This window comes from Austrofundulus limnaeus, unplaced genomic scaffold (genome assembly GCF_001266775.1).
Source record: "Austrofundulus limnaeus strain Quisiro unplaced genomic scaffold, Austrofundulus_limnaeus-1.0 Scaffold178, whole genome shotgun sequence".
Classification (NCBI taxonomy): Eukaryota; Metazoa; Chordata; class Actinopteri; order Cyprinodontiformes; family Rivulidae; genus Austrofundulus; species Austrofundulus limnaeus.
In genome coordinates, this window is record NW_013952580.1 from 359,070 (window position 1) to 372,148 (window position 13,079).

The window sequence follows — 13,079 nt, forward strand, 5'->3', positions numbered from 1 at the left end:
TTATTGCCCCCATGTCTCTTTTTTTGTCACTTCATCTTTTTTTTCTCTCTCTCTCTGTTTTAAAGGTGAGCAGCCATTCAGAGCCTTCGTCCCAGTCGTTGAGCCTCCAACAACCTGCTCAGCCTCCTCCCCCTCCCCCTCCTCCCCCGCAGCCTCAGTACGGGTTAGCGGTCGCGGAGTCACGGGACAAGCAGCTCTGTTTCTCAGACTTTGAGGACCTCAGCGCTTCTTTCCGCAGCCTCTACAAGTGCATCTTTGAGCAGCCCTTCTCACAGCCAGGTGGGTGTCAGCCCTCGCCGCGGATTAGTGTGACGGCTCGGGCGAGCACGTCCCGACGTCYGAAAGAGTGCCCGTGTGAACAGGAAAACAATTGTAAACCTCTTGTCAGGCTTCACGCTCGTAGTTAACTGGCACGCTTAGACCCACGATGCAATTCACACAACTCAACTGCTGCTTTCATGAGCAGCCTTTCAGCATTAACCTCCACCAAACGCTACTCCTGCTCTGCTGTATTTAAATAAACAAACAACCCGTTGTTCCGCATATCTGCATTTTACGACTCGCACAGTCAAATGAGTAAAGGCAATTAAGAGGAAGAATCCAACAGGAGAAAAACACATCTTTAGCCGAGCAGAGAAAGGAGTTCTGCAGCTTTGATAGCAGCTAATTAGATTGGTTCTAAAGTTTGTGAAGCATCTCTCTAATTGCTTCCTGAAGCTTTCAGGTCACCAGGCCTCCTCCCTCTAGGACCCCCACCCCCCCCAACACACACACACCCACACACACACCACCCCCTACTACCTTGTTCCTCTTACTATCCCCACACACACCCATGAATTTGTAACTGAGGAGATTGATGCGCTCTGTTGAGCTCTACTGTTTGAATTCACCGTCTGACAGGGTCGCCTTCAGTTTGTGGTCTAGGATGCAAACGGGGAAAATAAAAACTGAAACAATGAGAAGAGTGAAAAACAAAAGTAGTTATGTTGCACAAATATAGATGGAGAGGTTTACCTGAGAAGTCAAGTAGGAAACAACTGCAGCAGTTGTGTTTGACTTTGTAAGTCCCAGTGCTTTAGCAGCTTATTGTCTTTATAATAATGAGTCCAAAACYACACAGCAAACTGTATCTGTGTTAGGTTGTGTTGTCTTGTTACAACAACACAAAAACAATCTAAAAATTCATCTTAATTATGGACTTTTCCTCTGCTTTTAATACTRTAAATATTGACATTCTGCTGCACTGCGGTCAGAACCTGCAGGTCCACTCAACCCTGATTTTATGGATAAAGAACTTTTTAACAGATAGACCACAGCAGGTGTTTTTAAATGGTTTTAAGTCTGGTAAATTGGTTTATACTCCGTKTATACTTGGTGCTTACTTTGGTGTAGTATACTCTGAAAGGACATAGCAGTGCGTTATAACATGAAATCTTGTAAAAAGGGGAACAAAAGCTCGACGGACAAACAAAGCATTTGAATGTGCAGGRGTGGGGAAGGAACGATTGCATCACTATTGGCACACGTACTCTTACGCCCTGTTGATTTGATTTGATTTATTGATTTAACAGGAAAAGATCACTAAAAATCAAGCCTGACTCAGCAWAATTGCTGTTTTACAGCAGGTTCCTTTTCTGCAGCACATAAAACACTCAGAAATACAGCATCACAATCACATCATTAYACACCATAGACACAAAGACAAACAAGCATACCAAATTTCAGGAAGGCAGCATTTGCAAAATAGGACGTCTAAATATGAGCACAACAAAAAGTGTGCAGCAGATGGCAGACAAGATTCTTCTTAAAGAGCTGTAGTTTATGTATGTTGTACATAATGAATGTATGTTTTGAGGAATGTCATTCCATGCTTTAGTATAAACATAGAAGAAATTGCGTGTGTTCATTGCGTCAACTATGAAACTAGCTTTAAAGCTAAAAAAAGAACACAAACTAAAAGTAAAAAAATGCTAAGTATAAGCTAAAAGCAGCAAAAAATGCATGTAAGCAACAAAAGCTGGGGCTAGCTAAAATCTTAAAGTTGCAAAATGCTAGCTAAATGTAGTAGTAACGTAACTCAAAACTAAAAGTAGCACAAGAAGACAAAAACTGAGAAAATATAATCAGAGTTCAAAAACAATATTTTTGAAGAAATTGAAATGATCTCGGTGTTTTTCAATGAGGGAATGCTGTTAATAAAGTTAACTTTTTAAAAAAGTATAAACATTTCCAACATTATGGCATCCACCTCCTGAATGAGCTGAACATTTTCAGATAATGGTTAAAATAGCACAAATTTTGCTGAAGTTCTTAGACTGCAAAATATGTGCAGAAAAAAACAAACAAACAAGACAACAATAGTCTGAATGCTGAACCAGCATTTACACAATTAAAAAGAAAAGAAAACAGTTTTTGTAATGATGGATAGAGATGAAAACAAACATTTACAGAAAGTGCTGAATAAGCATGTAAGAAATGAATTGTTCCTAAAAACACTTGTAAGAAGATAAAGGTGTAACAACTCCCATGTGGCAGCAGTAAGACTCAGTTAGCCTCTTGATCATGTTGTTGTGATTTGTCTGTGCAAAAAGAGAAAAAAGACTATTTACATAGTTTTCAGTCTATTCTTTTTTTTAGGGGGAGTGAAAAAGAGAGAAAACAGCAGATGAAAAAACTCACATGAAGAGACATTTATTAAAAGACTGTACTGCAGGAAAACAGTTTCTGAAAAGGTCCCTGGAGCTCTGTGTATTCAGTCTGTTTGGATTTGAAATGAAAGTAGATCCAAAATTTTAYTTTGAAGGTTTTTATCCATGTTTACTATGAGAGACAGTCTAGAACCAAGACTAAAATTCTTTCATTTTCATTACAGTATGACTTATTACTGTAAACATGTTTAATTTTTAATTGAGTCTATTGTATGTTTTTCTGACATGATGATCATCATCTTGTTTTTTTTTTTTATTTTCTGTAGTGTCTCATATCAATAAGACCAAAGTTTTTTTTATTTATTTATTTTTTCTGATAGTTTGATACTTGTAAATTTTTATGAAAGACTCAGGAGCAAAACTCTAAATTAAAAGGGTTAGTTTGCTTATTATTTGATTTTGTTGCATCTTTTAAAATTTGTGTCCTAATTTTTGACAGGCCTGATGAGCATGCCGAGTGACTCTAGTCAGCAGGCTCGGACCGCCTGCTCATACCAGCACTCTCCGGGTGCAGGAAGCAGCAGCGCCCACCACCACCAACACAACCACGCCCAGACGTCGCACCACGCTCACCACCCTCACCTGTCACCTCACCAGCACCAGGTGCATGGCCAGCATGGCCAGCACCAACAACACCCCTCTCTGTCCCACCAGAGTCACGGAGTGCAGACCTGCTCCACAACAGGTGAGAATACAAATGGCAGTTTGGCGTTTTTTTTTTGTTGTTTTTTTCAGTTTTAGTAAAGAACCCTTTTAATAATTTACAAACTTTTACATTTCTGACTTTGGTTTTATCTGATTCAGAGTTTATTGGAAAATAACTAAAAACACGTGTGGAGAGAAGTGTTCTGTAAATAAGCTTAGTTAAAATGTAGACTGCATCATTGATCAAAAACTTTAACATATTATTCAATTCAGTATAGCTGGTAGGACTGTGCAAACACACATGAATCCAAAATGCAAAAAAAAATAAAATAAAATACAAGCTTTGAAATAACAAAAGTTAGAAATAAGAATTGATGAAGATAAAATATACACTGCTGGCCAAATAAAAAAGTCACCACCAAAAAAAAAAGTCTCACACTCTAATATTTGCACCACGTTTAGCTTTGTTTACGTTCGCTGTGGCATTGTTTCGATAAACTTCTGCAACGTCACAAGATTTATTTCCATCCAGTTTTGCATTACGTTTTCACCAAGATCTTGCATTGATGATGGTAGAGTCTGACCGCTGCACAAAGCCTTCTCCAGCACATCCCAAAGATTCTCAGTGGACTCTGTGGAGCCAATCCATGTGTGAAAATAATGTCTCACACTCCCTGAACCACTCTTTCACAATTACAGCCTCATGAATCCTGGCATTGTCATCTTGGAATATGCCCGTGCCATCAGGGAAGAGAAAAATCCTTGAATAACCTGGTCATTCAATATATTCAGGTGACCTCATTCTTTGAGCACATCCTGTTGCTGAACCTAGACCTGACCAACTGCAGCAACCTCACATCGTAGCACTTTAAGTCCATGTGGCAACTTTATTTTGGGCCAGGCAAGTGTAAAATAAATTAAAATAACAATAAAAATAAAAACAAATAAAAATATTAATGGAACGGTGAAAAATAGAAATACATGTATACAGAAACATATAAGTTAGAAATACTTCAGATTATTAGTTTTGTAGTTTGTTCAAAATGACCRCCTTTATAAATCTGCACCTCCTCAGAGATGATCAAATGTTTGCTTCCTTGATATTTTGAAAATGTCAGTAGTTTTCATGGGGTCTGTTTGTACTCTCGCTAATCATCCATGAAACAGCCATTCTTCWTCATCACAGTGGGACAAAATTTATTATTTTTACTAAAATCAGAATTTAATGTAATTAACACACAAACACCAACCGCAAGTTATAAATCTGCCCACTGATTTGGAATTTGGAAAAAGACACTCCTTATATTCCAGTTAAGCAGTTGTAGTTGGATATGAATGTGTTAACTAAAAAATGGAAATGTTTGACTACTTTGGCACCACTTTGTGGTGTCGTTTTTGTCTGTAGCGGCCCCCCTAGTGTTAGACTTGGAAAAGCTCCACACCAGCATATTGTTGTAGGAAAAATCCCACTGTTTCTGAGTTTGGTGTGCTAAACGGCTCCACAAACCATCAAATTTGATTACCATCCCTGTTCACATCATAATGCAAAAAGACTAAGCATCAAAGCAGATAATAAACACCATAACACTCATGGAGTTTAGTGTAATGTTGTCATTTTGCAGCTTTATCTTGTTACTGAACTGCTTTAAATATGCACAGTAAAAYAGTTTGTTTAGTGTACACGAGCCGTGGGCGTAACCTCCTTCATGTGGTGTCTTAAAGWCTCATTAACAAGAATAGTCATGTTTTTTTTAAAGCAGTAAGAGAATAACTTATGATTAGGACTTTAGGGTCTTGGTGCCCAACATACCCAATTCCATTTATGGTCATATATCGATGCATTTAATTCTGTGGACAAAGACACCTAAAATTTTCTTTCACATTGATGCAGTTCAGCACAAACAATGCTTCCACATCTGCTCAGTCCCAAAGCCACAGTGTTGTAAAGAAAATCCACCCAGCACATAAACCTGTCTGTGCCCAGATATATTACATTTATATCATATTCTTTTGCCCATAAGGTCACAGGGTACAGCATTTAATATTGTGAAGCTGGGCTAATACAAATCTTCACCAAGGATTCTCCTGCTCATATTTCCAGTCAGTCCTCTTTTTTTGTTCTTTTCTACATCCCTGCAACAGAGTAACATTATTTATGCTGTTTGTATTCCTCTTAACCCAGCTGAGTTTGAGTTAAATCAAGCTCTCTTTATATGATGTATGGCTTCAGAAAGTACATAGCATCATTGTCTCCCGCCCCCCAATGCAAATCTGCTGTTGTAATTTCTCCCGAGTGAACGCATACCACCTTGTGGCTGTTTGCAAAATAGACAAGACATGTTTTATGTTTCTAATAAACATGAATTATTTTACCAGCTTGGCTCATTTTAGGCCCAGGCCTTGGATTATGATGACCTGAATAAATGAGAAATTATACTGGCCTAAAATAATAAGTCTAGAAGTAAAACGTCAGTACAATACAATATGATACAATGTATGTTGGGATATTGCAACAATAAACTGAAGAAGCCTTAATATGTTTTTCTTTTTTAAAACATATTTACTACCTTTTTCCTGCTTTTACACAAGTTAAAAATTAAAAATATGTAAAACCTTCTTTTGACTTCTCCCTTAAGGAATAGCCTTAGCAGAATTTTGCTCAGCATCCTCCTGTCTCACATTAACCCTCTGCAGTTCCTCCCTAACTACATCTACCAGTACCAGCTTTTTATTTTGCCTTCTATTATGTTCAGCRTTTTCTGTCCAATATTGTATTATTAGTCCAAAGCTATTCCTCCTCGGTACATTTCCAAACAATCTCAGCCTCTTCTGTATCTTCCAATTTAATATCCTCATTGCTGCACTTGTMCATTTTGGCCACTTCTAGTAAAAATCCCAACTTCTTCATATCTGTCTCCCCTTTTTAGGGCAATTTTCACTGATCTGCAGCAGTTGAAGACAGGTTCAAAACTGTGAGAAAATAGTTAGATTTTCGGTCAATGTCTCGCTGAAATCTGTTTGCACCCAACCAACCTGTGAGACGTGAAGCCGTGCTTTGCACCACCAGTTTTTGAAAATGGCTTGTTTTACTGTGTGAGGCTCACAAAGCTGTACTTTGGGCTGTGCACATTATTTTGTTGCCCACATTGTACCCACCTTGGTGGCCATCCTGACATTTATGGATGAATCTTCTGGAAAAAGCTTTTGAAATGAAGATTCACACAAACAAACAAATGTTATATATTCAACTGTGTGGTTTTTAGACTTCAACATTTAGGCCTGTAGTCTCTCATAGGAGAGCCCCCATGCATGCGTCACACTAAATGGGAAGAAATTAAACGAAGCTGTTTGATTGATAGCTTATGTACATTTGAAAAGCTTTAATTGGGGTAACATTTTTAAGTAAATTTATGCAAATAATTATCATCTAATTATTTTTTTTACCTTAAACCTCTTGTAAGACATGCAAATGAAAAACAAATTACTTCAAGTGCTTCAGTGTGAAAAATCTTCCATTAATGCCCTTAAAGCTGTCAAGCATAACTTTACAAGTGACAGTTTGTCATTGGATAGATCTACCATTTTTATCTGTGAAGCCATTCTGTTAATTATACTTGTAATTTTGTGTTGGAAAAGCTGATATCAAAAGTGGTAAATTCTTTTAAATTGTTGCACTTGGGGATAAAGCTCCTCATACACTGTGTTAGGTCATTCAAAAAAATGYGATTAAATGTTGATCTAAGGAAGGTGTTTGTTGCTGTTTCTCAGGCATGTCGTCAGACTGGTACCCCAACCTGGACTGGCTGAAAGAGAGCTGCCGCATTGCTACCAGCTACAACTGGGCTGATGTAGAYCTCTCCCCGTTTCAAGGTTACACACTCGCACAAGCACACGTACACACACTTGGAGAGTCCTCATTTCATCATCGTGACCATTTGAGATAACGGCTGATAAAGCAGCATTCTTTGTCATCCCAAAGAAAGCCAATTAACTGTTTTTAAATCAGATCAGTTCTCTTGATTAAACCATTGTTTCCACCTTTATGTACGCTCACTTTTTGAATAATGCCCATTGTTGTAACAGCACCTGACCAATAAAATAAAAAAGCATTATCTTGCATCAGAAAGGCTGCCACTTTTTTTTTTCTGTGGCTCACACACAGACATACACACACAGGTTGTCTTGCGCCCTCCTCTATTGTATGATGTGAATAATCCAATTAGGTCTTGACTCCCTAACAGCCCATTATCATGGTCAGCGCACAAAGCAGGCTACAGCCACACACAGCTGTTGAAGAAGGCTGGTCCTGTAACACACAGGCTGCTGTTGGCTCTCTCTCTCTTTTTTTTTTACTTCCCTCACGCTGCTGTCCTCCACTGTCGGTAGCTCGCCTCCAAACAGCAGGGATGGAGCCTCTGTTGCACACAAACAAAAAGGGCTTAAATGTAATTAAGAGACACTAGTAGACTGTATGTTTTAGCTGTGTATATTTAGAAATAAATACAAAAAGAAGGCATTGAGGTTTAGTGTTGGGTGATTTGTGGTTTGAAACTTAATCAATTTGTCACGTTAGTGAGTTTCAACCATTGATCCCTTCACCGTACGTGACCTCACAATTGTAAATCGGTTATTTGCGTTTGGTCAATCAGTGGGTTATTGTTGTTAATTTTTTTCTAGTTTGAAATAAATTAAATTAGACTTTCTCATCTTTAAAGTTACAGTAATTATGAAGCAACACTTGGCCTAGTTAATGAGCGCAGGTCTTCAGACGATTTGCCTTGGCATTTACATGTTTTTTTCATTTGCCTCAGTCATCTGCTTCTTCTCTGAGTGATGTCCAGCTTTGGTACTAGCAGTTGACTGAACATGATTTGGAATGTCAGACCCTGATGAATCATATTACAGAAAAAAAAAACATGTCAACACATTTGATGCAGAAGGCCTTGGAGAAAGTTGAGTCGGAACCTGGTTAAACTCTAGAAATTCTAGTGTAAATAMACCAGTTTGGGCTTTATCTCAATAAGATATCAAGCAGCACCTTCTCATCAGTGCAAGACACACACATTTGTTTTTCTAGGCAAAAAGAAATTTAAAGTTGAACAAACTTTAGTACAAATTACAGGATACAGGATTCTTTGATCAATGACAGTAAGTCAGTTTAGACTTATATCTACAGTAATTAAAAAAATAGCTTTGTAGCCAGTAACAAGCTGAAAAAAGCAATTGTCAAAGTACGACCCCAGGYCTTTGAACAAAGTATCAAAAGCAATGATTTGAACCCAATCAAAAGTCTCCAAAAATGTTTTTTGACACAGCCTTTATGAAGTCTGACATGTGGCATAGAGCTATACAGTTACAATAAATTTCATGGCATCAAAACTTTAAAACAGGCTTCACCTAAGTACGGAAAAAAGTGTTTAAACTGGAAACATTTAAATTAATTATTTAACAATAAATCTGCAATCTAAAAAAGGTTCAGTAGATCCTCTTTACAGCTTCTTTTTTGTTGAAAYGTTTCAACGAAGAMCTTGTTCAGAGGACCTGCTCAACCCTGTTCTTTTAAAGATTTTTCTACCTGGACKGTTGAGATGCATCAGGAAATTAACTTTGCCACAAAAACAAATCTTTATYGTTGTTTTAGTGTAAATAGAACTGGCAAAGTTTGAGTAAAAGAACATTTAAAGCTTGGTAAGGTTTTTGTTCAAGTTGTCATTGTTCTAAGTTCAAATACAGCAGAAGCTTGATGAGTTTTTCCTGCAGCGTAAGGGAGATTTTAGGTCAGAGATCGTGACAACACAAATGATTCTTTCTTTTCAGGTCTAAAGGAGAGCATGAGGCAGGCCGAGCTCAACAACTGGACTTTGGATGCCGCTCAGATTGCGGACCTGTGCTCCTTGATTAACCAGTTCTTCACAGCCACGGGAGTCATCCCTCCTCAGGGTGCCACCCACCCCCAGCCTCAAGTCCAACACGGAGCAGCAACGTCGGCGCCGCAGCTCCCTGCTCAGCCGCACGGGGCCATGCACCCGAAACCCAACCACCACAATCAGCACGGGCAGCACAGACAACACATCGGCACGGGTCGGCCCACACGAAAACACATCTACTCTTATTAATAAAACTCCAGCCTTACTCGCACTTTTACTTTGGTGTCTAATCAATAAAGGACAAGAAAAGAGATGAAAAAAGGCTCAAACTAAACAAACAGGAAGCGTACAAATCAGAAAAGGTGTTTCTAAAGATTAAAGCATCTAAGTAATTCTATATTTATTTCTTTTCCTTTCATAGCAGGCATTCAGTGTATTTTCACGGCCTGTTTTGTTGTGATAGAGGCTTCAGTTCAGGCTGAATATTTTATTCTTGCTCAGTAAGCCCATACCGTGCTTTTATATTTTTTGCCAGGGAATTATGACTGTTGTCTGTTTTTAAGCCACTGTACGTAGAGCATGACAACGATGGTGGAGCTTTCATCACTGAAGGGTCCTCTGACTGACTCGAGAGTCTGTACAGTTTATCTGGCTCAGCATAAGATGGCAGCGTGATGTGTGTGTGTGTGTGTGTGTGCGTGTGTGATATATGATAACAGTTTGTGCTCTGCAAAGACAAATGTGTGAAGTTCGGGATACTAATCTGACAGTTAGTCACTGCCCTTTTCTCTGTTCTCTCACAGGGAACATGTACATGGACTCGAGACAGAACATTTCTCCTCTAATGGGTCCACCCGGATATCCTCACATGCCTCCTTTGAGTAGCACGGCGCCCAACATGACAGGTGACTCCCCCCACCCCGACGGGTCAGAAGAGTGTGGTAAAATGCTAGCAGACGAAAGTTTAAAGCAATRGCTCTGATCTCTTGGAGTGGGCTTCTGTGGAAAAGTTACAAACAATGAATATCTTACCTGCTTGACATCTAGATAGYTCTCAGAAGGGATTCTATAATTATCACCAATGAAGGTGGATGATAATGTTCCTGCTTCTGTTATTTTATTTTATTTATTTATTTTTTTTGGGTGATGGTGTGTGTGTGGGGGGGGTGTTCTACATATAAATACAAGTAAAAGACATTAACCAAAATTTATTTAACTATAACACAAATAATTTTACAGATTTTAAGCTAACATTTGATTTGGTWGTAGGTAAGAATGATCCGCAACAGATACTCTTTCAATCAATATTGCGTTAGGTTTAATTAAGTATAATTAAAACTGATACAACTCCATCATTTCTTATAATAAGATGATCGACGATCAAATTTTCWATTCGGAACCGATTTTATTATGCAGACGTTGCTTGTGCGTGTATAAAATCGACGACTTTTTGTACCACAGAGTKATTAGTAGTCAGAATTTTCTCCATGACAATATTTAATCAAAATGTTTTGTTTTTACACACAGGTCATCACAGCCAGTTGACCCACCACCAGCAACACGGACTGCCTCCAGGACACTTTCAGGTGAGACGCTTGCTTGCCGCTGAYGACATCCAGGAYGACTTTGACTGGGACTCCATTGTCTAAASCGAGGGAGGGATCTGAAACAAGAAGAGGGAGTGGAGACCACTCTGTGGGACCATAGTGACATGTTGCTACAGAGGTGTCCAACCTGCTTTGTCCACCTGTGTGAAGGAAAACAGATGACAATCCAACTGAGAACAAACGGAAAGTAGTTTTTAAAATGATGTTGGACTTCTTTTTTTTTCTAATGTAAGAGGCTGATGAATCTAAAGACAATCATTGTAAAACCCAGAGGACAGACGTTTAAGCTACGTGGGACAAATCCCGGAGGGAAACACGATGTTAAAAAAGTTACAAGTCGCCAAAGTGTTGTCCAATCTTCTGTGAGTTGTTTTCTTTTGATCTCAAATGTGTTTCCTGCTGCAGCTTGTGTCCTGTGTCTGCAAAGATTCACCACCCATGGAAGAAATGAACGGGAAAAGAGAAACTCTAAAGCCCCTGCAGATCAGATGCATTTCATGCCAAGCATGYCCAGATATTTCAGCTTTTTCTTCCTTATAATAATTTCCTCACCCTGTTACTAGGCCTCTCTAAATTGCCGTGACTCTCAACCAAAATTAGGGAGAAAAAAAATAAAAAATTCTAAGGCTGAGTGGAGCACCACCTGCTGGTTAAAACCAAAACAATTTAGAGTCATCTTGAAAACAATTTTTTGCCACAATCTGTGTTTCTTTTGTCTTTATTGGGTCAGTTTTTTTCCCCAGCTTAGTTTATGCCATAATTTTATGCGATGCAGTAGTCCATAGTTCCATGTTCTCAGGGTGGAAAGCTCACATACATTTTCACATCTGTTCTATTTCTATAAATATTTGAGGTTAACTGTGTGCCGTGTGGTGCTGTCAGTGTTCAGATCCTATTTGCTTACAGCGAGCATCTTTTTAACTGTCGTCGAAAGGGTCAAAATCTGTATTTGTCAAGTCTATTAGCTAAAACAAACAGAATACTGTGGATTAAGATTTTAGTAAAACCTAAGAATTGCCACAGATTTGGATTATAAACAAGGCACAAACCAGATTTGGATTTTTTTTCCACATGAAGTCCCAGATTCTTGGTATATAACGTAGTTTTAATTTCTTACGCTTCTTTCATAAATTTAAATTTGACTAAGTAAAGGAAGTYGGTAAAGATTTCAAGATGCCTCATTTAGAGAGAAAAGAAGCAGATTTTGCACAACATCAAGCTGGATAGCATCTAAGTAAAAAATGAAAGAAGTATATTTAAAAAATATTTTTTTTATTTCTTTGTTTTAAAAAAATCAACAAAGCAAAGACAAAAAGCTTCTCTTTGTTTTTAGTGATGTTAATTTTGTCTGTGTACTGTTGTCTGATTTCCTTTAGCATACAAGTGTACAGCTTTATACAGCCGGAAAAAAAAAGAAACAAATTTATTTCTTTCTATCAACACTTCAAGTTCTTATATTTTCTACAGTGAAATATAGATCTTAAAGTGCTATTTGATTTGGAGGATCTCTGTGATTTTTCACCTGGTCAATACAATGTTTCATTGTAGAGCGTTAGAAAAAAAAAGTTAAATACCTGTTATTACCATTTGATGCTGTATTGCAGTAACCAGCATATGTATATCCTATGTTTTGTGTGACGTTGTCCTTGTAAATAACAGTCCATTACTCCTCTGTTTGCCCTTGAAAATCACAGACTGATTAAAAAAAAAAAACAAAACAAAGAAAGCAGCAAACAGAGACAGTGTTTTGTAATTGGACCTTCAGGGTTTGGATCATGTACATATTTTCAGCATATCATAAATAAGTGATTTGAAAAAAAAGAAGAAAATACTGGCTTTGGCGTTACGTGTCATAAATATTCTGTGTGTGGCGGTTCAACTGTTAAGAATTCTGTCAAGTGTTTATTAAAATGTCATGAGCCATTTTTACTGCACTTMGCGCTGCAACTGCTGCCCTTATTTCATCAGCTGTTTGCCTCTTTGATTTACAGCTTCTGCATGTCTTTTAACACGATGCGTTGTTTGTGCTGCCTTTGAAACGCAGGTTTAAATGGGATTTGACAGGAGGAAACAAACGCAACTGGGGGGTTGGTGGAGGCRAGGCCGTTGGATAAATCTACAGTCGCTTTTATGCGGTTTCCCCCAACCCGTCGCTTGTTGTCCAACAGGTGTCAGCCAAGTTCCAAGCAACACTCTTGTTTGTTTCCCACTRCATTACTGTAATTTCAACAGACCAGACCAAAGTTACACCG

General features: G+C 38.3%; 1 protein-coding gene across 2 annotated transcripts in view; it reads left to right on the forward strand.

The window, feature by feature from the left end:
- The window catches only part of LOC106524176 (forkhead box protein J3), a 67,621-nt gene extending 54,860 nt beyond the window's left edge, over positions 1-12,761 (forward strand). For both annotated transcript variants that reach the window (XM_014017882.1, XM_014017881.1), the window contains 6 exons: positions 66-279; positions 3,148-3,393; positions 7,122-7,223; positions 9,171-9,434; positions 10,024-10,125; positions 10,748-12,761. In XM_014017882.1, the coding sequence (XP_013873336.1) occupies positions 66-279; positions 3,148-3,393; positions 7,122-7,223; positions 9,171-9,434; positions 10,024-10,125; positions 10,748-10,869 (1,050 nt within the window). In that variant the 3' untranslated portion in view covers positions 10,870-12,761. The remainder of the gene's footprint in view (positions 1-65; positions 280-3,147; positions 3,394-7,121; positions 7,224-9,170; positions 9,435-10,023; positions 10,126-10,747) is intronic.
- Positions 12,762-13,079: the final 318 nt, after the last annotated feature.